Source organism: Alosa sapidissima, chromosome 9 (genome assembly GCF_018492685.1).
Source record: "Alosa sapidissima isolate fAloSap1 chromosome 9, fAloSap1.pri, whole genome shotgun sequence".
Lineage (NCBI taxonomy): Eukaryota > Metazoa > Chordata > Actinopteri > Clupeiformes > Clupeidae > Alosa > Alosa sapidissima.
The window spans coordinates 33666924-33694485 of NC_055965.1; the positions used below are offsets into that span (position 1 = coordinate 33666924).

At 43.9% G+C, this 27562-nt stretch overlaps 2 protein-coding genes across 8 annotated transcripts in view; both read left to right on the forward strand.

Moving 5' to 3' along the window:
- Positions 1 to 27562, forward strand: part of LOC121718854 (zinc finger protein 665-like) — a 1212449-nt gene that overhangs the window by 954450 nt on the left and 230437 nt on the right.
- Positions 1 to 27562, forward strand: part of LOC121718808 (NACHT, LRR and PYD domains-containing protein 12-like) — a 40301-nt gene that overhangs the window by 10857 nt on the left and 1882 nt on the right. For 5 of the 8 annotated variants that reach the window (XM_042104056.1, XM_042104058.1, XM_042104060.1 and 2 more), the window contains 5 exons: positions 20327 to 20332; positions 26034 to 26201; positions 26390 to 26563; positions 26738 to 26911; positions 27169 to 27342. The exons of 1 other annotated variant lie outside the window; for it this stretch is intronic. In XM_042104056.1, the coding sequence (XP_041959990.1) occupies positions 20327 to 20332; positions 26034 to 26201; positions 26390 to 26563; positions 26738 to 26911; positions 27169 to 27342 (696 nt within the window). Of the gene's footprint in view, positions 1 to 20326; positions 20333 to 26027; positions 26202 to 26389; positions 26564 to 26737; positions 26912 to 27168; positions 27343 to 27562 lie in introns of all 8 variants that reach the window. 2 more of the 8 variants (XM_042104055.1, XM_042104057.1) reach the window with 2 other exon arrangements.

The window sequence follows — 27562 nt, forward strand, 5'->3', positions numbered from 1 at the left end:
TCCCACACTGCAGCTGTCGCGTTTGGCTTAGAAACCAATTCCATCTTTTTTGTCTTTATTAGGCGTAGCCTACTCGAACTCGCAACTAGCTTTCTCTCTGCCTAGTGCCTACCGGTATACTTCTCACGCGGCCCTTTAGCTGCACTCTGTGGTAGGCTACGCCAGTAGTCCCGCCTCCCCACACACCATGCGACTGACACGTGACTGACATGAGGGTTCACTCATCGTTACTCTAAAGACCCGAGAGAGAGAGGGAGAGAGAGACGAGGAAAACAAACAAGCATGCAAATGGCATTTATTGCGGCCAGAAAAATTATCGAGCTAATTTTAATTATCATGCGATTAATTGATTTATTGAATATCGCGACAGGCCTATATGAAAGGTGCACATACACACACAAACTGGAATGGAAATGACAGTGCATTACTACTTTCTTGTCAAAATGCTGTTGGTCCTAGAGGTTTACTGTAAAAAAAACACCTCTATGGATGTGAAATATATGTGTGTGTATTGGTGTCTTTCTGTGTGTGTGTGTGTGTGCGTGCGTTAGAGAGTGGGTGTGTGTGAGAGAGAGGATGACATTGAATGATTGCTGTTAAAGCAACACCAAAGAACTTTTCCTCTGTCGCACACACTATTTGTTTATCCAGCACTGGCTTTGGAAATAACAATGTCAGGTAGAAACACAGACAAGGTAGAATATGTTGCATGATGTATTGCGACATCAGATGCAAGTCACATTTGTAGTTTGTTATGAGTCATTCATTCCATCAAACTACAGATCCGCTACCCGATCTGGCAAACTTACATAGTGCGGTTATAGTCGATAGAAGTGCCGTTCACCCTGTTACGAGTTGATGAACCACTGAAACGATTTTGGAAACATTATTTTAAGGTAGAAAAAACTCTTTGGTGTTGCTTTAAGAAAGGAAATGGAGATGGAAATGTATTTCCAACACACACATACAGTATTTGTCTGAATAAATGTACTCTCTTGTAAAAAAAACAAACACCTGTATGGAGGGGAAAAAATGTGTGTTTATATCGGGGGGGGGGGGGGGGGGGTGTACTGTATATGTGTGGGGGATTATTTCCAACAAGTGTTTGTCTGAGTCAATGTAATCTGACATTATGTGTATATGTAATCTGGGAGTATTTTCAACCATGATTGCACTGGTTTCTCATCAGTCTATCAAGCAAGCAATTAGGCAAAGTATGTGTCAGCATATGGCAAGATATGAATGTAAATGGATAATATTGTTCAAGTGTTCGGAATAGACTCAGGAAAAGAGCACACAGTCCTCCTCTGCCAAGTATACTGCTGGCCAACATTCAGTCTCTGGAGAATATGGGTTTAAGGGCCAGAATAAGATATCAACAAAACATATCTGCAGATATGTCAAGAATGCAACATCATCTGCCTGTCTGAAACATGGATGCCATGTTCCGAACTAAGCTTTAACTCCATCCAAAAACTCCATTCTACGGGTAGACAGAACACTAAAGGCAGGTAAATCCAGAGGTGGAGGTGTCTGCTTCATGGTGAATAGCAAGTGGTGTGATCCCTGAAATATCACCATCCCACTCTTGGGGTGAAGGTGTCTGCGTCATGGTAAATAGCAAGTGGTGTGATCCCTGAAATATCACCATCCTGTCACACTCTTGCTCGCCTCATCTGGAGCATCATGTGTCGTCCATTCTACCTTCCTCGGGAGTTCATGGCAGTCATCGCCACAGCTGACTACATTCCACCACAGGATACAGTTACAGCCCTGTCTAAACTCCATAGAGAGTGCTGAAGAGTGCCTCTAGTGATGAACAGGGAAATACAGTTACGACCCTGTCTAAACTCCAGAGTGCTGAAGAGTGCCTCTAGTTGGTGAACAGGGAAATACAGTTACGACCCTGTCTAAACTCCAGAGTGCTGAAGAGTGCCTCTAGTTGGTGAACAGGGAAACTGCAAAGGCAAGTTTGTGAAGAGAATAGCCAGGAGGTCACCTGGTGACAAACTGTGAGACTGCAACTATGTAAAATGGTAGACACCCATATTATAATTTAGTGCCCCCATCAATATGCAACATGTACTGTATATTGTAACTCTCCACTATAAGTGAGGGTAGCTGTGGTGTATGAAAACATTGAGAGGAAAGGGAGAACAGGAGTGTTTCTGGACTGGCCAGCCGGCACTCTGTCCTTCTACAGCGTCTCCTTGGATCCACTCACCCACCTGCACAAGTTCACCTCCACATTCTTTGAGCCCCTCCATGTAGGGTGTGAGCTTGGCTACTCAGACTCTGTGTCCCTGTGCCGGATCACTTAGTGACCACACGCTACACAAGCACCAGGGTCCGTGGAAGAGACCAGCTCTCCTGCTGCTGGTCATTCACATAGACTTTAGAAATAAGTTGTACATGTAGCATTCTACATTCTGATGGCATGAATTTAAAACACATGTTGTGGTCATGGTGACTGTTATTCATGAGTTGATATGTGTACTGGATATGAGTACTCCATCATGGGCATCATCATGCATTTAGTTGAAATGGGTAGCATTTTAAACTTGAGCTCTGGTGTTAATCTCAGGCATGTTTTAGGAAGTCTTCACGTTCAAACATAACCAACTATCTTAAATAATAATAAAACAGCATTTTATTATTTTCAGCTCCAGTTATTTTGTGACTAGGCTTGGTTACCTTACCATCTATGTTTCTAATCTGTTTTCATATGAGAGAATACCTGTGCTAAATTGCATTTAATCTTTGTGAAAATATTATACTTATAGGCTATTTTTCTGTAGAAGGCCTATCGGCTACTAAACACACGATAGCATAGAAAAAACACAGATATTTAGCACAGCATAAACTAAGATTGTCCCTGAAAGTTTGTCTGCAAATTCAATAATTTTACTGGAATCAATTTAGCCTACCATAACTTTCATTAAGGCTGCGATCTAAAAATCGCTTTTGGCATGGGGAGGGACTTTTGAAGTAGGCCTATAGCGTGACGGCGGTCCTAGCCTTAAAGCGAAAGTAAATAGTCCGCGTCGGTACGTTTGTCTTGTATCGAGAGTAGGGCTGGATGATAAAACGATAGCGATATGTATCGCAATAGACATGTAATCGATATCAATAAAAAAATACGTTCGATAGAACATTTGATAATTAAAACACACACCTCCCGCCTTACGTTGTCCACAAATAAATATTAAATATTCTTGCTAAATATCTTGCATTGTATGTGCAACTCTACCAGAGTAGGCGATAGAAGTAGGCCTACCTCAACTCAGACTCTCAATGAGTCCTTTCCCCGTGCTCTCTCTCTCCCTCTCCACAGGCGCATCCCTCCTCATGCACATGTAATCCAAACATTCACAATCGTGCAAGACTACTGGCTAAATTGCTATTAAATCCGGTTAGCATCATTAGCACGCTGCACGAATTTGTTAAAAACTGTTGCATTCAAGTTGACTGCTAAATTCTAATCATTTCAATCCCGATGCAAATGGAAAATTATTTTCCAAGACTCAAACGGGCCTGTCCCAAGGAGAAAACGTATTCATTTGCAACTTAAACACACGTGGGGAAACTGCCCAGATAGCAAACATACACTGGGACGGAACTGGGCCACACCTACCACAACGTCCGGCACGGATCTGCATAATGGACCTGATCCGGCGTCCAAACGCACATCGGTCCAAAATTGGTCTGGATCCGTTTGACGGATCTGGTACCAATAAGGGCTAAGACTGGCCCAGTTCCGTATGATAGTCTGTGTTACTGACGTGATCCAGATCTGTTTATCATATGCAATACGGGTCCGCTTATTGTGTGTGGTATGGACCCGTTTATCAGACATCAGCCGGCTTTATTTGACATGTGAAATGTGATTGGTAATTAGGGCTAATTATCCTGAAAAATCTGTTTGCTACACATTTGCTAACAGGTTCGTTATAGGTTCACCCAGGCTAAAGTTCGTAACGTTTTCCCAACAGCTCAACTGATAAACATAAGCTAGGCTACAAACACAAGGGGGGTAAAAAAAACTTTACACATAAGTGTCTTATTATTTTTTGTATTCAACAACCTGACTGTAGAAGTGCAATCCCAGACAAAGTTTAAGTCGTGTTATTCCACGATTCCCATCGGTATTCAGGCTGTCTTCCTCAGTCATCTCCATGGTCAATCTGAAACAACAAAAAATAAACATGAGCCATTTATTCCTTTTTGAAAATAGGTTAAGTCACAATTACACTCGTTTTTTTATCATCAGTGATCCTGTTGGCGTTAGCTGTTACCAAAATAGGCTAGTTATTGTGATGGCTGTTTTGCTCAAGCTAAGCTAGTAGCCTAGCCTATATTGCTGGAAAATAATAGTATAACCTTACAGTAAAGTTATCAATCGCTCGTTTGCTTATTGTTGTCTCTGAATAAACCAACAGAGATAAAAAGCAGAAAAGCAGAGCCTACCTTGAAAAGTTGGGCTGTCCTAGTCCAGGCTGGCAAATCATGTCAAAAGATTGACAGTGAGCAAACCAAAGATCCTTGATTAACGTTACTGCTTGGACTTCTGCATGCGTGGCAAGAATATGGGGTTGTCTCATAGCACTGTTTGATCTGACACAAACAATCGACTACTTTTACCACCGCTAGGTAATAATAAAAATAATGAAACGAGCATATGATCAATATTGAGCCAACTATATCTTCTTTTCCAGCCTTACTGTAGAAATGAAGTGGCCATGGGAACATAGTGCACCCCCATGGTTTCTAAATTTGTGCCATTCCAAAATACCTTTTTTTTTCTTTAGCAGCCAGTTGACAATGAAGTAGGGAAAGGTCAATTTAGCAGAATCAGCACCTTAATATCATTACCACCTGGGTCTGCTGTGAACAAATGGTCCTTCGGCTCATATCCGTATCACAGGTTTGGGCCAAATCGGTGTTTTGTATTTTAAACGCATCTCCTGACTTCCAGTTGAGTTGCGGAAATTGGACCTGGGACAAATCTGTAAACCGGTGATAAAACAGCATTGCCAGCAGAGCTGAAACCTGTATCAGGAGCAGACCTGGCCCACAGTCAGATACCGTATGTCCGCTACAGGCGGATCTAATGGCTTTTATGCGGATCCGGCCCAAAGGAAATTGCTATCTGGGTGAACAGTCTAACCAGTAGACTATGATAAACTAGCAAATTAAGCTACTTTGTTTACAATATTTCCAGGCTTCAACCAGTGCTGCTTTTCATTCACTTATGTGCACATTTATTTATTTGAGTGTTTTTCGTGATTTGTGTTGCTATTTCTTCTCCCTGTTTGCTTTGATTGATAACTGAGGTGATTAAAATCAGAGGAAGGTTAAGTTTAAAATAAGTGTTTAAATTGAACTTTTTCCCCCTTCTGGTCCTTATCTGAAATAGTTTTTTTTTTTAAAAAAAATCAATAATTATCGATATCGACCGATATGAAATACTTGTATTGTGATACAGTTCGCCCAGCCCTAATTGAGAGCACACGGTTTGTAGCCTAAGGTAAGAAACACACTATTTAATGTGTTCATATTGTCGTTCACTTTGTTTTCGGTATGTGGAATAAACAAATTAGAATTTCGTTGCATTGTCGTTGTTTAAGAAAGGTGTTCGCCGGAGATTTCCGTCTTTAGGGTGGCTTGGGTTGCTAACATTAAATATAAACTAGGCTACTGAATAGATAATATTTCTTAATTTAACTCCATAGTAGGCTTGCATAATATGTCGAGTTAGCCTACTCTTTTGCCAGGTCCAGATTATGGAATCAAGCACAACATCGTCGTGTGTAATTAGATAAGATAGCTAGACTGTGACCAGCAAGGGCATATGTTTGCATAGGGACATGTCCCAATACTTTGGGGTGACGAAATTGTCCATACCAAATACTTTAGCGAAGTCATTCGTATTATTTGAAGTCGTTCATTCCGATGCATCCTCATAACGTGTAGACTAGCCTACATCTCCATTACAACCAGTTTAGATATGCTGTCATTTGATTGGCTGAAACCTGAAAGTGTCAAAGCATAGGCCTCTTGTGGCGTTAGTGGCAGACAGGTGTGTGGACAACACAATGATTTGCAAGCAGGTGTGTGGACAACACGATGATTTGTGTAGCGGGACCAGGTTACCAATTAGAATTTGAAGTGTCGACTACGCCACCCAGGGGACCTACGCACCCTTAGAAAAAGATTGATAACTAATACAAAGAAGATAGACAAAACAAACTAAATATATGACACACAGAAAGGGGAAACTACACCAACCCAAACGAGACTAACCAAATAACCACATGCACGCAATTACACACACGCACACGCACACACACACACAGCACACCTCACAATTACGCATGCACACACACACACCCCCAATCAATCAATGGCACCAAACAATCACGCATGCAGACTCTTTTACCACGCTGAGGATCTGGGCACAAGTGAAGGACGGGCCGGTGTTGCACCAAATTCTGTGAACTGTCGAATTTTGTGACTCTAGAAGGCGCTATTTTATTGGAGTCTATGAATATACTGAGCTGTACTGACACACTGATGAGGCAATTCTGTTATGTGTATAATTCTTCTAATAAACTTTGTACATTTTTGAAACATGGAACATTGTCTGGGTGTATTACTCCACAGGCCTGCCTGTGTATCTTCCTCTCTATAGAGTAGAGCTAAAGCCTACCCCACCACTCCAGCGAAGAGGTGGACTTCAGCAGGACAGGTCACATATGTTGTGCAACACTCCGGTTGCTCTCAGGGGGAAGGACAGCAAAAGCACCGCCAATGATGCTATTAAGCACAACGCCAACAACTGCACCCTAGGGTGAGGGCAAACTTTAGACCATCTAATCATGTGATATGACTAAACCGGAGCAAAACAAGCCATAAACATACCTTTGCAGTCAAGAGACGAAGAAACCCGCATTGAACACCGACACGAGGTAAACAATCAAACAAAACTCTGCAGCTGCAGTGGCATACTTTTTAAAGAAACACCGGAGCCCTCAATTGGTACAATGAGTGTGGCATATAGTGACATCAGTCAGGTGTGACACAATACGGCCGCTGTGTCTTAAAGGCACAGACGCTTCAACTCCAATCCACTACATTTGCAAGCAGGTGTGTGGACAGTGATCTGCCAGTAGGATACCTCAAGAAAGGGTAAAAGTTAAGATTAATATTTCCTTTGCCCTTTAGAATGCACATTTCTCCCTCGTAATGGATCAGCTAGGTCTATACACCAACAAATAAAAGAGATGGTTGTAACAAAACAAATCTGGATGAATATGTTTATTGTGTTGTATATGTTAGGGACTGTTAGGATCTGTCAAGGGTCAACCCTGGAGCAGCCAGTGGGGCTTATATGATTTTAGGGTCCCTACCCTTGACCTCTGACCCCATGGGCCTGGCCTGGGATGAGCGTATCCAGACCCAACTGTCATGATAAAGCAAACTAGACCACAATGGCCAAAGACCTTAATCTTTATTTACTTTAGCCTATAGGCCAACTACACCTTAACATTTCTATTCAAGACATTTGTTCTTTCTTATTCAGTAAAAATACTAAAATATTGATTCTTGTTTATAGCTGCATGTTTGTTGTGCTTCTTTCATCATCTTCTGTTTGTTCTGTGTCTCCTTCTTGTCAGAATACTGAAAACAAAGATAGCGGTTCATGTTTAGCTACAGCTATAATCTATAGTATGCAGTGACACATGAAACAAGACGTAAAGCTGCATATGTCTCATGTACATTCCTAGAGAGACTCTCCCACTGCTGCTAGGATGAGTGTCTCTCAGGAGAGAGAGGAGGCTGCAGGTCACAGTGAGACACTCAGACCAGAGTCTGCAGCACACAGCTGTGTGCAACAACGCAGCAAACCAACACACTCTGATGGAGGGTAAGTTAATCCACAGATACAGTACACATCATACCTGTCCCCACACACTCTGATGGAGGATAAGTTAATCCACAGATACAGTACACATCATACCTGTCCCAACCCACTCTGATGGAGGGTAAGTTAATCCACAGATACAGTATGCATCATACCAGTCCCCACACACTCTGATGGACATTTCTGGTCTTCTCTGATGCATTGGTGCCTCATTGTCTGTAGTTTGAATTGTTTGGTTCCTTGTCTGAGTTGTCAGTAAACTAGCTAAATTGTGCAAATGAATCCAAATGTCTATGGTAGCAGCAGTAGAAAGATTATTCAATAGCAACTGTGGACAATAGTTAGACCAATTATACCATCTATAGTGAAATAGCCTGGACATAAGAGTATTCTCATTATGGACTAATTTGGCTAATCACTGGGAATAATACTCTCCTTGCAGTAACACTTCTGCAGCCTAAAGCCTGATTTATCTCCTTGCAGTAACACTTCTGTAGCCTAAAGCCTGATTTATCTCCTTGCAGTAACACTTCTGCAGCCTAAAGCCCGATTTATTTCCTTGCAGTAACACTACTGCAGCCTAAAGCCCGATTTATCTCCTTGCAGTAACACTACTGCATCCTAAAGCCCGATTTATCTCCTTGCAGTAACACTACTGCATCCTAAAGCCCGATTTATCTCCTTGCAGTAACACTACTGCATCCTAAAGCCTGATTTATCTCCTTGCAGTAACACTACTGCAGCCTAAAGCCTGATTTAGGGGTTCTGTGTAGGAGCCATGCTGCAAGTTGCCTACACCCCTGTGAACCTTTTGTAGTTGTGTGGTATGCTGTTTCTGGACCACCAAAAGGCTAGCTGAAGTGTCAAACTGCTATGTTTACATTTAAATTGTCCTTTCATTTTGAATGTTGAAATATTTACATTTTCTTTCTTTTACCTTAAATTTACTAAAAATATTGTACGAGAAAGGATAGGTATGTCTCTTTATACAGTTTTTGCATTGTAGGTGTACTTGTTGCTTGATAAAGGTGCAAGTCTGAAACAGGTCCCAAGAAGAGAACCAGTTTGACTTAAACTTGAACTTGAGGCCCTGATCACTCACATTGATGCGCCTGAATTACAGCCACACCCACACAGCTATTCTAGTTCTACTGCAGTGTTCTAGTTCTATTGCAGGTCTAATCTGATATCTTTATGAACTACAGCCACTACTACACACAGCTATTCTAGTTCTACTGCAGTGTTCTAGTTCTACTGCAGGTCTAATCTGATATCTTTATGAACTACAGCCAAGTACTACACAGCTATTCTAGTTCTACTGCAGTGTTCTAGTTCTACTGCAGGTCTAATCTGATATCTTTATGAACTACAGCCAAGTACTACACAGCTATTCTAGTTCTACTGCAGGTCTAATCTGATATCTTTATGAACTACAGCCAAGTACTACACAGCTATTCTAGTTCTACTGCAGGTCTAATCTGATATCTTTATGAACTACAGCCAAGTACTACACAGCTATTCTAGTTCTACTGCAGGTGTTCTAGTTCTACTGCAGGTGTTCTAGTTCTACTGCAGTGTTCTAGTTCTACTGCAGGTGTTCTAGTTCTACTGCAGTGTTCTAGTTCTACTGCAGGTGTTCTAGTTCTACTGCAGTGTTCTAGTTCTACTGCAGGTGTTCTAGTTCTACTGCAGGTGTAATCCTGGAGGTTTTTTATAAATATATGCACCATCTGCCCTTTCTGTCTCTGCCTGTGTGTGTCTGTCATGCAACATTAATCGCACATGAAACCAACAACAGAACAAGATCAGCTGGTTTTCTTGGCTATCTGAATATGGATTTAATAGCCTGGGACTGAAGCCGTCTAACCAGTAGCCCACAGAGAGCATTTGAGGTTCACGGAAATGGACAAACAGAAAAACAAATTCATGAAACACTCCTAAAGCAGTGTGAGTTTCTGTCTATTTATGTTTTACATAGAAGGTGGTGTACTTACAATAATGTGAGTTTCAGATATTAATCATATCATAGAGCTTAATCATTGTTGAATGTGTCTTAATGGTGTGAACGGTGCTGTAATCAGCTTGTTAATAATCTGAATTGTATTGTGATTTTCTGTCTTAATGGTGTGAACGGTGCTGTAATCAGCTTGTTAATAATCTGAATTGTATTGTGATTTTCTGTCTTAATGGTGTGAACGGTGCTGTAATCATCTTGTTAATAATCTGAATTGTATTGTAAAAGCCAGCCAAAAGGCTCTTGGGGGAAAAGCTCTACAAGAGGTTTATTTTAGGTGCACATAAATAACATAGGAGAGCTTCAGCGTTCTTTTAGACGAGTGAAGCCCAAAGCAGTAAGAAGGTGCTCTTTGGTAGAGACATTGCTTAGAGGCCCTGATGAGGTCTGTGTGTGGCCAAAACATGTTGGTGTGATTTTATCAGTTCTACTAAGAACTATCCTGTTTAGTAAAGCTTTGTTATTGTAGGAAGAGTACCTTGGTTTAGTGTCATTTTGTCTGCAATTTCTGCAAACCTAAACCAGACTCATGCCACTGTGATGGTCATGTTGATAATCTCAACTATGTGCTATGGAGTCGTCATGTTGGTAATCTCAACTATGTGCTATGGAGTCGTCATGTTGATAATCTCAACTATGTGCTATGGAGTCGTCATGTTGGTAATCTCAACTATGTGTTATGGAGTCGTCATGTTGATAATCTCAACTACAGTATGTGTTATGGAGTATTCATGTAAATGATCTTGCGCATGTGTTATTGAGTCGTCATGAGGGAGAGGAAGCTGAGGGGGAATGGCATGTTTTGTCATGTTTTGTGATTTTCGTGTATTTTTTTGCTAAAAAGAAAGGCTCTTGAGCTGACCAGACCATGGTGCAAAAAGTAAACATTGGCTGTTTTGAAGAGTCTAAAATATAAAACTTTATTTTTATTACATTGTCTTTAATTTCACCTACTACATAATCAAATGTATGTTATTTTATAGTTTTGACTTTCAGTTTTGTTCTACAATGTAAAAGCATCATGAGTAGGTGTGATACTGCATCTTGAGAGGTCTGTCATATTTGAGGTGAAAGAGAATCACGATCGCAGTTTCTATCTCCGTCTGTATTAAATCGAGCAGCCTCTATCTCCGTCTGTATTCTATTGAGGTGAAAGACAATCACGATTGCAGCCTTTAGACTTTTTATATTTCCATGATTGAGGCTGGACCGGGTTGCGGCCCTGGAGTATGGTAGGGTCGAATCGGGGCTGAATCGAGGACTTTTGGAATGAAATACGACGCAACAATAAAAACAGAAATTTAAAGGTCGTTGCTAAGCATGTCCCTGATGTTACAGCTCCTTATGGAATCACAACAACGAGGCCACGCACGGGTGTTTAAAGTGTAACTCTCGGCAAAATGCATCCTAGGGTGTTTTTGTGAATGTACCCGAGCATTGAGAACATTGTTTGTGTACACAGAGTTTACTAAAAGAAAGGTTTTGAACAACTCACTGGTTTTTCTGCTCACCACCATCTTGCCAGTCAAGGAGTGAGTTGTCCAAAATCTTTCTTTTTAGTAAACTATTTGTACAAGAACAATGTTATCAATGCTCGATTTCATGTGTAGAGACACTAATGATAACTTTGATCAAAGTTTCATGTTGTGTCGAGCTTTCTTAGTGTTTTAAAAATAAAATGAATGAAAAAAAAAATATTAAAAATAATTTAGACGCGATCATGTATCAAAATAGTACTGCCCCTAGGATTCCCATTCAAAAAGCCATTTGACCAGAAAACGACACCACGGACAAGCTTAAAAGTGGCGCTTCGGACATAATTGTGCTTTTAAACTAAAGTTTGACTCGGGTACATTCACAAAAACACCCCAGAATGCATTTTGGGAAAAAATTGGGCCAGCCCCAGTCCGTAATGGAAAAGAGGCATCTGAGTGATGATCAGACACGAGTAGAGAGAGAAATCTTCTCCTGACGGAAGTTCTCCTCTTCTTTTCTAGGATGGGGGCCCAAAACTCTAACAGGTCATCCTCCTATACAACCACCTCTGTGTCCATGAAGAGTGACAAGTCCATGGGTCGACCAATCACCTTTAGAGGAGGAGACTCTTCCACTGAACAGTAAGTTCATGATTCTGGTCTTCATATTATATAATGTAGTGTGTGTGTGTGTGTGTGTGTGCATGTGTGCTCTGTTTGTGCTTGTGTGTGTGTGTGTACAGTACATGTGATTAGCAGACATCAGACAAAAATGTTCTCCTGAAGTTCTCTTCTTTTCTAGGATGAGGGACGCAAGTTCTAACAGTAGATCACCCTCCCCTACAATCACATGTGTGGTTGAAAGAGAGAAGATTGATTGGTCCATGGCTCAAACAATGACCTTTAAAAGTGGAGACTCTTCTACTGGAAAGTAAGATAATGACTCTGTTCTTCATGTTACATAATGTCATGTGTGTTTGTCTATGTGTGTGTGTGTGTCTTTTTACTGCACAGTAGGGGTGAACGGGGTGAGTTGAGCATAGGGGTAAAATGAGTTACTCCTCATTACAGCTCTTTAAAATCTGTGGAAAGGTACAGCTCTTTAAAATCTGTGGAAAGGTACAGCTCTTTAAAATCTGTGGAAAGGTACAGCACTTTAAAATCTGTGGAAAGGTACAGCTCTTTAAAATCTGTGGAAAGGTACAGCTCTTTAAAATCTGTGGAAAGGTACAGCACTTTAAAATCTGTGGAAAGGTACAGCTCTTTAAAATCTGTGGAAAGGTACAGCTCTTTAAAATCTGTGGAAAGGTACAGCACTTTAAAATCTGTGGAAAGGTACAGCTCTTTAAAATCTGTGGAAAGGTACAGCTCTTTAAAATCTGTGGAAAGGTACAGCACATGGCAAATGTGGTAAAAAATACAGGAAGTGCAGACCATATTAGGGAAAAGGGGTGGAGACAGTCACATGACAGCAGACACGTAAACAGAGCACATGGGGAACAAGCAAAAGCAAACACAGGACAATACACAAAATGACCACCAGGGTGGCACAGTCACTCAATCCAGTCCAGATCCTGACAAATATAATGTAAAACAAAATCATACATTTGACTTTTAGCTTTTACTTTAGCAAAATCATAAATGTTACTTTTCTTTAGTGTTACTAAGAGCTAAAGACACTAGGCAGCAAATTAATCTTATTAAGATTTATTTAAGTTAATTCAAAAATTCAAAAAAAAAAAAAATCAAAGGTAAACAGGTGACGAATGTTGTAGGCCTAAACCTGTCCTGGCAATTTTTCAGTTGGATCTATTCGGCAAGTTCTCAGTTAAATGTTGGTGTTTGTTACTGTTTGTAGAATTAAATTATTTGATGTGTAACCTGAAATCTTTGTTTTGGCCCAACTTACCCAACACCTAGCCTCATCTTACCCCACATACAGTATGTATGCATTTTACGACAGTAAGCCTATCATAGTTATCAGATATTAACTCCTAAGGTGATTGTTTTGGCATCATGACAGAGTAGGCTATAGCCTATCCCATCCATTGGAGATTAAACATGATTCAGTGAGACTCATTAGTGAATATGTAATATCACATATGTTTTGCTCAAAATCGTATAGATTAGCAAAATAACAGCCTGGTCGGATGCGATAGCCTACAGTATTTAAAACAGGTCTGAAAAGCTACAACCTTGTTTTCGTGAATTGAATTGCTTGAAAGAGCAGAAGAAAATGTATTTAGATCAGATTCACAACAATATTGACATTGTAAATGCTATTGTACTGTAATATCGTGTGACACATTGTAAATGCTACTGTACTGTAATATCGTGTGACACATTGTAAATGCTATTGTACTGTAATATCGTGTGACACATTCCATTTAAAGGTACTGCTCAACATTGCCATTGGTCGGCTTTAACCAAATCTTTTATCAATTAACCTAATCCTGATTCTGCCCATTCCATTTAAAGGTACTGCTCAACACTGCTATTGGTCGGCTTTAACCAAATCTTTTATCAATTAACCTAATCCTGATTCTGCCCATTCCATTTAAAGGTACTGCTCAACACTGCTATTGGTCGGCTTTAACCAAATCTTTTATCAATTAACCTAATCCTGACTCTGCCCATTCCATTTAAAGGTATTGCTCAACACTGCTATTGGTCGGCTTTAACCAAATCTTTTATCAATTAACCTAATCCTGACTCTGCCCACTTTGTGCGTCTGACTCGCTCTAGCCACAGTGTCCAAATACACTGCCAAACTTGCACCCTTATTATCTCCTCACCAGGGATGTAGTGGACGCTAAAGGCAAGTAAACACAGTTTATCCACCTCTGAAATTTCAGAAATATAGTTTATTCACCTCTTATTAGAGTTTATCCACCTCTCAAAAGAGTTTATTCACCAATTGCAACTTTTAACATAAGTTATCCACATTCACAATATCCACTCATCAATGCTCTAGGAATCATTTATTACCATTGGTATTGTTATAAACATTGGACAATAACCTCTACCATCATCAAACATGTTCTGAATGCCTGTTTAAAAATCCGATAATGCATATCACAGTCCACCTTACCGTGGTCACAGAATTCATAGTTTACCTACCTCATATTTTATCAATACATCTCTGCTCCTCACGATCATTAGCTGCCCATTCTGTGAGTACACTGTAAAGAAAACGTGGTCTCTGTAGGCAGCCCAGTCTCCAACAACTGGAAACAAAAGGCAGGGGTGAGCTACGTCTATAAAAATACTGAAAGCAGGGGTAAGCTACTTCTCTGGGAATACTGAAGGCAGGGGTGAGCTACTTCTCTAAAAATACTGAAGGCAGGGATGAGCTACTTCTCTGGGAATACTGAAGGCAGGGGCGAGCTAATACTGAATGCAGGGGTGAGCCTTGGGTAAAATATCATGTGCATTGTTTTGGACAAAAACATCTGCTGATAAATATAAACATATACATATATACATTATAAACATAAACATAAACATAAACTAATGTGACTTCCTGCCACTACAAAATCCCTTAATTTCACCCCTTATAAATGCCTTACTTTTGACCTGAACGCCCTTCTATAATTAAGTAGTTTTTAAGTAGAAATATAATATAATATAGATTAAGGTCAATTCATGAGAAAAGCTACTGAATTTACCCTTTGCTTTTTTGATTTCCCCTTAATTTCCCCCCTTAGTCAAGCAATCCCTGAATTGACCATTTAAATTAAGATATACTTAAATTGTCCTTAATTAGCCCCTTAATCCCAACAAATAAACTTGACACCTTAAATGTAAGATTGAGGGGTTTCACACTCACACCTAGGGCCTGTTTGACTAATGAATGGCCCCTTAATATAAATAAGTGTTTTTGGTATGTTTTCAGGGGTAATTTAAGGTCAATTTGAGTACATCAAGTTTTATAGTGTGCACAATCAATGACTGCACTTTAAAGCCAAATGATTTCATGCTAAAAACAATACCAACTTGATTTGTGTCTCTTATTATAAGATCAATAACACTTGGTTAGATATCAGTTTTGCAGCAAATACATATTTTATATGAAGAAGGTTGTCATGTTTTGATTCCCAAAAGTCCCAAGCTGTCAAATGATGTATACAGGTTGCGATTTGTGGAAAAAAAAAAGAAACCCAGAGGGGATCCAATGAGCGTACCATTCAAAGGGTTATGTTGTTAATATTCACAATTTAAGGTTCGTAGCCTAGTGTTTTCACGCCTAACAATAGCCACCTTTGTAACATTTACCTTTAGTTTTGTAGAAAAGACTATGGACTTTTAGTTTGATAAATAGTTTTCCCTGGTTAGTTAATGCATTTTCTGAGTTTAGCCTAATGACTCTTATTTTGACATCGCTAGTTTCAGGATATGACATCACGCTTTCCTCCATCTTTGTGTAGTTCAGATGCCATGATTCAGTTATACCTGACTTCAGAAAGTTTCCCCCTTTCATCTGAATTAATCCTTGTGTTTGTGTGCATAAATGACCAACGTAAGTGACTGAATATTACAGTTTAGATAAAGTTAAGTTAGTATTGATGCATATTTGGTATATTTGTGAGTAATCCTGTAATTATTCGGTAGATTGTGTCGAACCTGCCTAGATCACATGCTGCCAATGTAAATCCAGTTAATCTACCTCAGTTATGTGTATTAATGATTGGAATAGTGCTTAGTGTGGTGTGAAGAGATTAGTAACGCCACAGACAGCATCTGATTTATTGTATTTATTTCTGTTGTGTTTAGGATCACGCGAACACATAAACGCAGATCCAAACCTATGTATTGTAAATACTGCAGTTCAATAGAAGAAGTCAACTTTACTCAAACCGCCTTGCATCATCCTTTCCAACCAAACCCCCCATTCAACATCTTCAGGCCTTAAGTAGTGCTCTGGCCGGCACTCCTTGATTGTGTTCGATGAAAACTGAACGGTGCAACCTAATAGTCTTAATATACAGTCCAACCACCTGCTATCTCCCCTACATTAATGGTCCTTCGAGCCGGAGGTACATTGTACTCAATCAAGATGGATATGAAAGATGTTGAATTCCCCGGTGCGCGCCCCCGACGCCAGACACGCCCTCCTCTCCGTTATGAAGATTATGAAGTAGACTACAGGGGGCTTGGTGCTCATTGGCATGAAGAGGAAAATGCACATAGTCACAGTACTCCTCGTCATCTCCTGAGTCACTCACCTGTTAAGAGCACAGCCTATGACGCAGAGCTAGAAGACATCCAGCATGAGAGGCGTGTGTTAGAGCACATGTTGGAGCAGTCACTGCAGTCCCAGCAGCGCATGTCAGCAGGCCTAGCAGAACTCAAAGCAGTCCGTGCAGACATGCTACAGCTGGTGAATACTGCACGCAGTCTACAACAACCGCACGAGGCACATGGCTATCACCCTACCACAGTGGATGATGATGGAGGATGGCCACCACCACCACTGTGGTTAAGCAACACCGGAGATGTGCCACCTGCGAGTGAGCAGCCCACAGTCGACCGCCTCGACCGATTGATGAGTGAACTGCAGCTATTAAGAAATGAGACACTAGCAGCCAAGCCGAATGTGGCGCCAGTAGCCCAGCCGTTGTCAGCACCACCAACCAGCCAACCTTTCGGGCCCACCTACCCCAGTAATAGCCACGGCCCTACAGTTACCCAGCGACAGCGCCCTGCATGGTCTAGTTTGCCCCCACCTCCACCGCAGCTCACCTCCACACCATATGGTGTGCCTCTGAACCCCACTGCACTCCGCCCTCCGCCAGTGCAACGTCCACCACCTCCTCAGGGTCTGCCATATGCAACCAGGCAAGCGCCAACCTACTCCAGGCCATCATACCACACCTCCATCGTAGAATCAGCATATCGTGGGCCCCGTGCTACCATACCCAACTTCTCTCATCGAGACCCTGGTGAGTTTACTCACCTCAAGATTGCCCTAGAGAACCTGCTACCTGTTGATAGTACCGAAATGTTTAAGTATCAAGTCTTAGTTGATCACCTGAAGCTAGAGGAGGCCAAACTGATAGCTGATGCCTACATCCACTCCCAGACACCGTTTACTGACACAATGATGGCCCTGAATGAGAAGTTTGGACAGCCTCATCAGTTGACTATTAAGCGGATCGCTGAGGTGATGGACACACCTGACATTAGACGGGGTGATGCAGTGGCCTTCGACCAGTTCTCCCTTCAGATACAGTCACTGGTGGGAATGTTGAAGACACTTGGCCCTGATGGTGAGGTGGAGCTCCTATGCGGTACCCACGTTGCAAGGCTGCTCAACAAGCTGCCACCAGAACAGCGAGCTGATTTCCGCAGATGCATGTTCAGCCAGTCTAAGAGGAGTTACACCCTCTACGACCTAGCTCAGTGGCTGAAGCATGAAGCCTGGTGTCAAGACTTCGATGGCCAACTGTCTTCCAGAGGGGTGAAAGCCAAGCCCAGTGCTAAGCCTAGCACCAACCCAAAGAAGCCCTCCGTCACTGTGCTGCATGGAACAGACAGTACACCTAGGGAGGTCAAACCTATAAGTGACAGTCAAACCAAGGTCAAGCCAGCACCCTACTGTGCATTCTGCGATAACCGAGAACACCACCTGAGTCAGTGCACGGCCATCGGTAAGCTAAGCAAAGGACAGCTAACTGAGTGGATTAAGACCAACAAGAGATGTTGGCGCTGTGCGCGCTCACACCAGGCGGTGCAGTGCACCTTAAAGAAGACCTGCAACCTGTGTCAAGGTCGCCACCTACAGGCCCTACACGAAGTCAATACAGCAACCCCGAGAGGCCCCAACCAAGCAACAGCGCCACCTCAAGACGGTGGCACAATCTCCACCGAGGTGTTGTACCTCGATCGGCCAGCTGCGGGCAGCAGGGTGCTGCTGAAAGTGGTTCCAGTGTTCCTGTACCATGGCGGCCGCACTCTGGACATCTATGCTGTATTGGACGACGGGTCAGAGAGAACGATGCTGCTGCCAGCTGCCGTGGAGGCATTGGGTCTCCATGGAACTCCTGAATCCTTACCTTTACGTACAATCAGACAGGATGTCCAAACCCTACATGGAGCCAGCGTATCCTTCACCATCGCCTCCAAGGCAAGACCCAAGACCAAGTACCAGATCACCAATGCCTTCACCTCTGCCGGCATCGATCTCGCCGACCATACTTACCCTCTGGAGCAGTTGCAGAGGAAGTATAAGCACCTCTCAGGACTGCCTCTTCAGCCCTTCAAGAAGGTCAAGCCACTCCTGCTCGTAGGCAGTGACCACCCCCACCTGGTGACTCCTACCCAGCCAGTACGACTGGGTCCCCCTGGTGGTCCAGCAGCAGTCCACACCAGGTTGGGCTGGGCCTTGCAGGGCCCCTCCAGTGTTATAAGCCAGCTCTCCAGCCCACAGCACTGCTTCTTCACTTCAGTTCCCCCTCAAGTGACTGAGTTAATGAAGAATGTTGAGAAGCTGTGGCAAGCTGACCTCATACCACTCAGGGACAGCAAAGTGGTGATCCGCTCCAAGCAAGACAACCTTGCCATCAGCCTGCTTGAAGGAAAGACGACCCGTTACGAAGTTGAGGGCATCTCTCGCCTCGCCACCCCCTTGCTGCGGCATAAGGACATGCCACGCCTTCAAGCCACCCCCGATGCAGTCCTGCCAAGCCTTAGAGGAGTCGAGAGACGACTCCAGAGAGATCCTGAGAAGGCCATTGTGTATCGCGCTGAGATCGACAAGTTGATACAGGCAGGGTCTGTTGTGAAGCTTGAGCCATCAGAAGTAACCAGAGGAGAGGAAGCATGGTACATTCCCCACCACCTAGTTAGCCACAATGGCAAACACCGGCTTGTATTCAACTGCTCGTTCCGGTATCGAGGTCAGAGCCTCAACGAATACCTCCTACCTGGGCCTACTCTCGGAGCATCTCTGCTGGGAGTCCTCCTCAGATTTCGGGAGCATGAAGTGGCTGTGAGTGGAGACATAAAGGGCATGTTCCACCAAGTTCGCCTGTTACCCGAGGACCGGCCTCTCCTGCGCTTTGTGTGGCGTAACCTACAGCAACACGAACCCCCTGCAGTGTACGAGTGGCAAGTGCTGCCATTTGGCACAACTTGCAGCCCGTGCTGTGCTGTGTTCGCCCTGCAGCACCACACAAGAGAGAACACCCAGCCTGGAGATGAGGTGAGAACTTCAGTAGAGCGATGCTTCTATGTGGACAATTGTCTGCAGTCCCTCCCTACCACCGCCGCCGCCAGAGACCTCGTGGACAAGTTGAGAGCGCTCCTGTCCTCAGCTGGCTTTGTACTTCGTCAGTGGGCCAGCAACATACCTAAAGTGATCAGCCACCTACCTGAGGACCTCCGATCCACCAACGCTGACCTCTGGTTGGCACACGAGAAGACGGACAGTCCCGAATCGACCTTAGGTCTCAGCTGGCAGTTCTCCACTGACGTCCTGGGATATAAATGTCGCCCTATCCAGTATGAGGAGCCCACAATGCGCAACATCTACAAGGTGCTCGCCAGTCAGTACGACCCCTTGGGCTTCATCCTGCCCTATACCACCAGAGCCAAGATGCTAGTGAGATGCCTTTGGGACAAGCAGAGAGGCTGGGATGACCCCCAGTTGCCCCCACATCTCCTCCAGCAGTGGAGAGACTGGGAAGGAGAGTTGCAGTTTCTCCCCCAAGTCCGCTTCAGTCGTCCATACCTACCCAAGGGCACAGCTGCTGCCGTAAGCGAGAGAGAGCTTCACATCTTCTGTGATGCTTCGGAGCTGGCCTACGGAGCGGTAGCGTACCTCAGGATGGTCGACAGCGACGGCGCACCACACCTGGCCTTCGTCATGGCTCGATCCAGAGTGGCCCCCAGACGTTTACAGTCCATGCCGAGGTTGGAGCTGTGTGGTGCCCTCACCGGAGCTCAGCTCTCCAAACTGCTGAGCGATGAGCTCACCCTGGACATCAAGCAAACCATGATGTGGACGGACTCCACAACCGTGCTGGCATGGTTGAGATCGGAATCCTGCCGATTTAAAGTCTTCGTCGGCACCCGTGTTGCTGAAATTCAAGATCTCACTCAGCAGCATACATGGCGGTACGTCGACTCTGCCCAGAATCCTGCCGACGATATTACTCGCGGCAAGAGACTGCAGGACCTAGCCCAACCCAACCGATGGAGTCAAGGCCCTCCTTTCCTCCTCCTACCTCGTGACCAGTGGCCAGAGGAGCCTCCAGGCGCCTTGGGAGATCCTCCAGACCCTGCAGAACTTCGCAGAGAGACCTTCTGTGGTGCCACCTCCACAGCTATGCGTCAAGCCGACTCAGAACTGAACCAGTACAACACCTGGAGGGAGCTGCTGCAGGCCACAGCCCTGGAGCTTCATGGGGCGGCTGCTGAGGATGGATGCGCTAGTGCAGAGGATTACCGCCATGCAGAGACTCACCTTCTCCGAAGGGTCCAGCAAGACTGCTTCCCCGACGAGCTTCGTCTTCTTAAAGCGAAGAAACCAGTCCTACGGGGCAGCCGTCTCTGTAACCTCTCTCCGGAGCTCGACGAAAGCAGCGACCTCATCAGAGTTGGTGGTCGACTCCGCCGGTCAGAGGACCTGGACTACACCAGTCTACACCCAGTGGTGTTAGACCCCTCACATCCAGTGACCCGCCTGCTTATTCAGGACTTCGATAGTCGCTCGAAACACCCCGGGCCAGAGCGCGTCTTTGCAGAGATCCGACGCTCCTACTGGATTTTGCGAGGCCGAGAGGCAGTACGTCGCTTCCAGAAAACGTGTACCGACTGCTGCCGCTGGAAGGCGAAGCCTACTGTCCCTCAAATGGCTGATCTGCCCTTAGCCCGCCTACGCCTGTTTAAACCTGCCTTCCACTCGACAGGCGTAGACTGCTTCGGGCCGTTGGAAGTCAAGGTGGGAAGGCGTCTGGAGAAGAGGTGGGGGATCATATTCAAATGTCTAACCGTCAGAGCGGTTTCCCTGGACCTACTTAACTCCATCGATGCCGACTCCTTTCTCATGGCCCTAAGAAGGTTTATTGCCCGTAGAGGGACTCCTGCTGAGCTCTATTCAGACCAGGGAACCAATTTCAAAGCCGGTGACAAAGAGCTACGAGAGGCATTCGCAGCCATGTCACCTGATCTCCAGTCCCTCCTGGCACCCTACAGAATCAACTTCCACTTCAACCCTCCCGCTGCTCCACACTTCGGAGGAGTGTGGGAGCGAGAGATTCGCTCAGTGAAGAGTGCCTTGTACACCACTGTAGGCGCTCAACCCCTTCAGGAGGAGGTCCTTCGCACTGTCCTCATTGAAGTGGAGGCGATCCTGAACTCCAAACCGTTGGGGTACGTTCCCTCCGACGTCAGTGACCCAGACCCGGTCACTCCCAACTGCCTGTTGATGGGGCGGCCCGACGGGTCCCTCCCGCAAGTAGTCTACCCCAGAGACGAGCTCCTCAGCCAGCGGAGGTGGAAGCACGCTCAGGTGCTGACAGACCACTTCTGGGCTCGCTTCATCAGACTGTACTTACCTGGGCTGCAGCTCAGACAGAAGTGGCAGTCTTCCTCGGCCGACGTCACAGAAGGCTCTGTGGCAATGATCGTGGACCCCCAGCTCCCTAGGGCCATGTGGCCTATTGGGCGCATCGTCAAGATCCACTCCAGCCCTGATGGTCGCATCCGGTCCGCGGATGTGAAGGTCAGAGACCGCACCTACACCCGACCTGTCGCCCGGCTGGTGATTCTGCCAGCCCTTCCAGTCGGGGAAGAGAGTCGTCTCACTTGAGGAGCCTTTTCTTTGTTGCAAATGTACCACGTACATTTGGGGGCGGCTGTAGAAAAGACTATGGACTTTTAGTTTGATAAATAGTTTTCCCTGGTTAGTTAATGCATTTTCTGAGTTTAGCCTAATGACTCTTATTTTGACATCGCTAGTTTCAGGATATGACATCACGCTTTCCTCCATCTTTGTGTAGTTCAGATGCCATGATTCAGTTATACCTGACTTCAGAAAGTTTCCCCCTTTCATCTGAATTAATCCTTGTGTTTGTGTGCATAAATGACCAACGTAAGTGACTGAATATTACAGTTTAGATAAAGTTAAGTTAGTATTGATGCATATTTGGTATATTTGTGAGTAATCCTGTAATTATTCGGTAGATTGTGTCGAACCTGCCTAGATCACATGCTGCCAATGTAAATCCAGTTAATCTACCTCAGTTATGTGTATTAATGATTGGAATAGTGCTTAGTGTGGTGTGAAGAGATTAGTAACGCCACAGACAGCATCTGATTTATTGTATTTATTTCTGTTGTGTTTAGGATCACGCGAACACATAAACGCAGATCCAAACCTATGTATTGTAAATACTGCAGTTCAATAGAAGAAGTCAACTTTACTCAAACCGCCTTGCATCATCCTTTCCAACCAAACCCCCCATTCAACATCTTCAGGCCTTAAGTAGTGCTCTGGCCGGCACTCCTTGATTGTGTTCGATGAAAACTGAACGGTGCAACCTAATAGTCTTAATATACAGTCCAACCACCTGCTATCTCCCCTACAAGTTTAGTTTTACTTTACCGTTGGGTATGACTTTAAAAAGTGAGTGTGCTTTAACATCAGTAAGTATTGTGCTTCATTTAATATGATAATCCAGCTCCTGTAATGCTTGTACATTTACCTTGTTCTTGCCCATCTGAAATGACTTCTCTACCTTTGCTGCCTCCATCCTTTCTGATTTTGTTGTTTTAAAAAACAAAAAAGTTATACAATACATGATAGCATTGAGTTAGTGAATTGGCTAACATTGTTTGTTGGTAACCAAATATCAGCAGATATCAGCAGATCCACAAATCCCACCTGCAGAAGAAGTTCCAATTTGAGGGAACCATAAATCAGGGACACCCCACATCTCTCAGACTTACCTACACAGAGCCCCACATTACAGAAGGAGGAGGAGAGGTCAATGATGAACATGAGGTCAGACAGTTAGAGAGAGCATCCTGGAGAGAATCAGCACAAGACTCACCAATCAAATGCAGTGACATCTTTAAACCCGTATCTGGACAAGACAAACCCATCAGAACAGTGCTGACAAAGGGACTCGCTGGCATTGGAAAAACAGTCTCTGTGCAGAAGTTCATTCTGGACTGGGTTGAAGGAACAGCTAATCAGGACATCCACTTCATATTTCCTCTTCCTTTCCGGGAGCTGAACCTCATGACGGAGAAAAAATTCAGTCTGGTGGGTCTTATTCAGCACTTTTTTCCAGAAATCAAAGATCACAGAGTCTTCACTTGTTCAAACAACAGATCAATGTTCATCTTTGATGGTCTGGATGAGTGTCGACTTCCTCTAGATTTCAACTCACACCCAAAGTGTTGTGATGTGACAAAGCCAGCCTCAGTGGATGTGCTGCTGACAAACCTCATCAGGGGGAATCTGCTTCCCTCTGCTCTCCTCTGGATCACTACCCGACCAGCAGCAGCCAACCGGATCCTTCGTAAGTGTGTGGACCAGGTGACAGAAATAAGGGGATTTAATGACCCACAGAAAGAGGAGTATTTCAGGAAGAGAATCAGTGATGAGAACCTGGCTAGCAAAACCATCACACACCTGAAGTCATCCAGGAGCCTCTACATCATGTGCCACATTCCAGTCTTCTGCTGGATTTCAGCCACTGTTGTAGAGAGGGAATCAGAGAGTTTAGAAATGCCAAGGACTCTGACTCAATGGTACACACACTTCCTGATCATCCAGACAAACATGAAAAGGGACAAGTTCACAGACAGAAAAGAAAGAGATGAAGATGTGATTTTCAATCTGGGGAAACTGGCCTTCCAACAGCTGGAGAAGGGCAATCTGATATTCTATGAGGACGACCTCAGAGAGTGTGGGATTGACGTCACAGAAGCATCAGTGTACTCAGGAGTGTGTACTCAGATCTTCAGAGAGGAGCCTGGGCTGTACCTGGGGAAGGTGTTTAGTTTTGTACATCTGAGCATCCAGGAGTTTCTTGCAGCTTTATATGTGTTTCTCAGCTTAAACAACAGACAGATAAATATGCATGACCAACCACAACCCTCTCAGCTCTCTGCTCTGTTCAGAGCTGCAACACTTCATGACCTCCACACGACTGCAGTGGACTTGGCCTTGCAGAGTAAAAATGGACACCTGGACCTTTTGCTCCGCTTCCTTCTGGGCCTCTCACTGCAGTCCAATCAGAATCTCTTAAAGCACCTACTCCTAAAGTGCAGTAGCCAATCAGATAGCTCAGAGCAAACAGTCCAGTGTGTCAAACAAAAGATCAGAGATCAGAGTAGCTCAGAGAGAAGGATCAACCTGTTCTACTGTCTGAATGAGTTGAATCACCATGCTGTAGTGGAGGTCATTGACAAGAGCTCAGGAACTCTATATGTAGACACACTGTTACCAGGAGAATGGAAAACTCAGAGATTTGAGTTTGAGATGTCAGAAGAGCAGCTAGATGAGTTTGACCTGCAGAAGTACATAAAGACACCAGAAAAAGATCAGACTGAACTCCTCAGTCCAGATGATGTTCTTCAGAAGCTGGTGCCAGTGGTCACAACATCCACATCAGCTCAGTAAGTAACAGTGTTTATACATTATGTTTGTGAGAGTGTGTGTGTGTGTGAGAGAGAGACAGAGAGAGAGAGAGAAAGAGGATCTCTAAGACGCTTCGATAATTGAATGCTGTTGTGACAGCATAAAAACAGCATCAGGGGAAAATAGGGCTCCAGACTAACTTTTTAAACTACGAGCACTCTAGCCCCAAACTGAAAATTGTAGGGGCGCAAGCAGAACATTTTAGGGGCGCACACCATAAATCAATCTGCAACGCAATTATTCACATTTCCCCCATTCCAACTATATTAAATGCTTTGTTAATAAATAGGCCTACATAAATTACAATGTGCTATTTTACTGCTCAGACGTCCTTGCTATATCTAAGCCAGTTAACTCCCTTATCCATTCCTGTTTTATGCCTAGTTCATCACATATTGTGGATTTGATATAGGCTAAATATACATTATCATAAGATATTTCCATTTTAATTGCCGTTATTTGCCTAAGCCCACCAATGATGGACAGAAATCACAACAGGCCTGTCCTCCATGGTACACAGTAGGCTATTTTGTAATAAAAGTAGTGTGGCTCTATTAAATGGTAGACTAATACAGCAAGGGAGAACACACAATTGAAGAGCAAGACGAAAGCTGACGAATATAGTTAATACTAGTAGACTTGTGCTTTGTTGGTTATTGAATAAAAAGCTGCCGAGGACTGAAACTGTATATTGAGTTTGCCTGTTGCTCACAACTTGCCTCTAAGTAATGTGGGTTAGCCAGTGAAGTTCCTGTTTGAATTTTTTGCAATTGTTGTTGTATGTTTACCCCAGTTTGCCATGCTCACTACAGATGTTCCCATACACACCAGAAAATGAGAAAAAATGGCACATGTGCCTTTAGGAGCACTGTACAAAAAAGACATCAAAGACAAATATTTTATAAGAGAACGAGACAAATGTGTACTGTATGTGTGCTCAGATCTATTGTTCTGTTTCAGGCTGAGGGACTGTAATCTGACAGAGAAGAGCTGTTCCTCTCTGGCCTCTGCTCTGACCGCACACTCCTCAAGTCTCAGACTGCTGGACCTGAGTGGCAATGAGCTGCTGGACTCAGGAGTGGAACTTTTATGTTCTGCACTTTGCTTTCAAAACTGCAAACTGGAGGAACTTCAGTAAGCATCATTTCATGTACTGGATTTGTGTATAAGGGAGATGTAAGGGTGTGTGTGGGTGTGTGAGTGTGTGTGTGTGAGTGTGTGTGTGTGTGTGTGTGTGTGTGTGTGTGTTTGTGTGACAGAGATGGAGAGAGATAAAGGAGGATGATTAGTGATTCATTTTCAGATCCATCTTTCTGTTTAAGGCTGAATAGCTGTAATCTGACAGAGAAGAGCTGTTCCTATCTGACCTCTGCTCTGACCTCACACTCCTCAAGTCTCAGACTGCTGGACCTGAGTAGAAATGACCTGCTGGACTCAGGAGTGGAACTTCTATGTTCTGCACTTTGTCATCAAAACTGCAAACTGGAGGAACTTCAGTAAGCATAATTTCTTGAAGCGAGTTTGTAAGAGGTGGGGGGAAGTGTGTATGTATTTGTGTTTGTGAAACAGGTTGTGTGTGTGTGTGTGTGTGTGTGTGTGTGTGTATGTGTGTGTGTGTGTTTACAGTAGAGAATTTGTGATCAATATTGAGTTGTATAATTCTGTTTCAGGCTGATTGTCTGTAATCTGGAAGAGAAGAGCTGTTCTTATCTGGCCTCTGCCCTGACCTCACACTCCTCAAGTCTCAGACTGCTGGACCTGAGTGGTAATGAGATGCTGGACTCAGGAATGGAACTTTTATGTTCTGCTCTTTATCATCAAAACTGCAAACTGGAAAAGTTAAAGTAAGTATCATTTCATGTAGTGAGTCTGTGTGTGTGAGAGTTGTGTGTGTGTGTGATGACTGTACATGAAAGTGAGGGAGAAACTGAGAGAGAGAGAGAGAGAGAGATGGGTCACAGTGGTGTTTGTGGGGGAGTGTGTGTGTGTGTGTGTGTGTGTGTGTTTGGTAGAGGGTGTAGCTGTGGTCAAGTGTGTTTGTGTATTTGTGTTTGTGAGAGAGTAGAGGATTGGTGAATATTCAGATGTAATTATGTTTCAGGCTGAATGGCTGTAAGCTGACAGAGAAGAGCTGTTCCTATCTGACCTCTGCCCTGACCGCACACTCCTCAAGTCTCAGACTGCTGGACCTTCAGGGCAATGAGCTGCTAGACTCAGGAGTGGAACTTTTGTGTTCTGCACTTTGTCATCAAAACTGCAAACTGGAGGAACTTTGGTAAGAATTGACACAAGTGGGTGTGTGTGTGTGTGTGTGTGTGTGTGTGTGTTTTGTTTTGTTGTGTACACATTTATACACACCCAGGCCTTATATAGATCTATTTTAGTTAATTTGTATTAGTTGTGTTGGTTGTTTGTTTGTTCACTGTGTGCTGAGTGTGTTTCACTAATTCACAGATTGGGATAAATGCAGAGACCAAATTTCCCTCACAGGATCA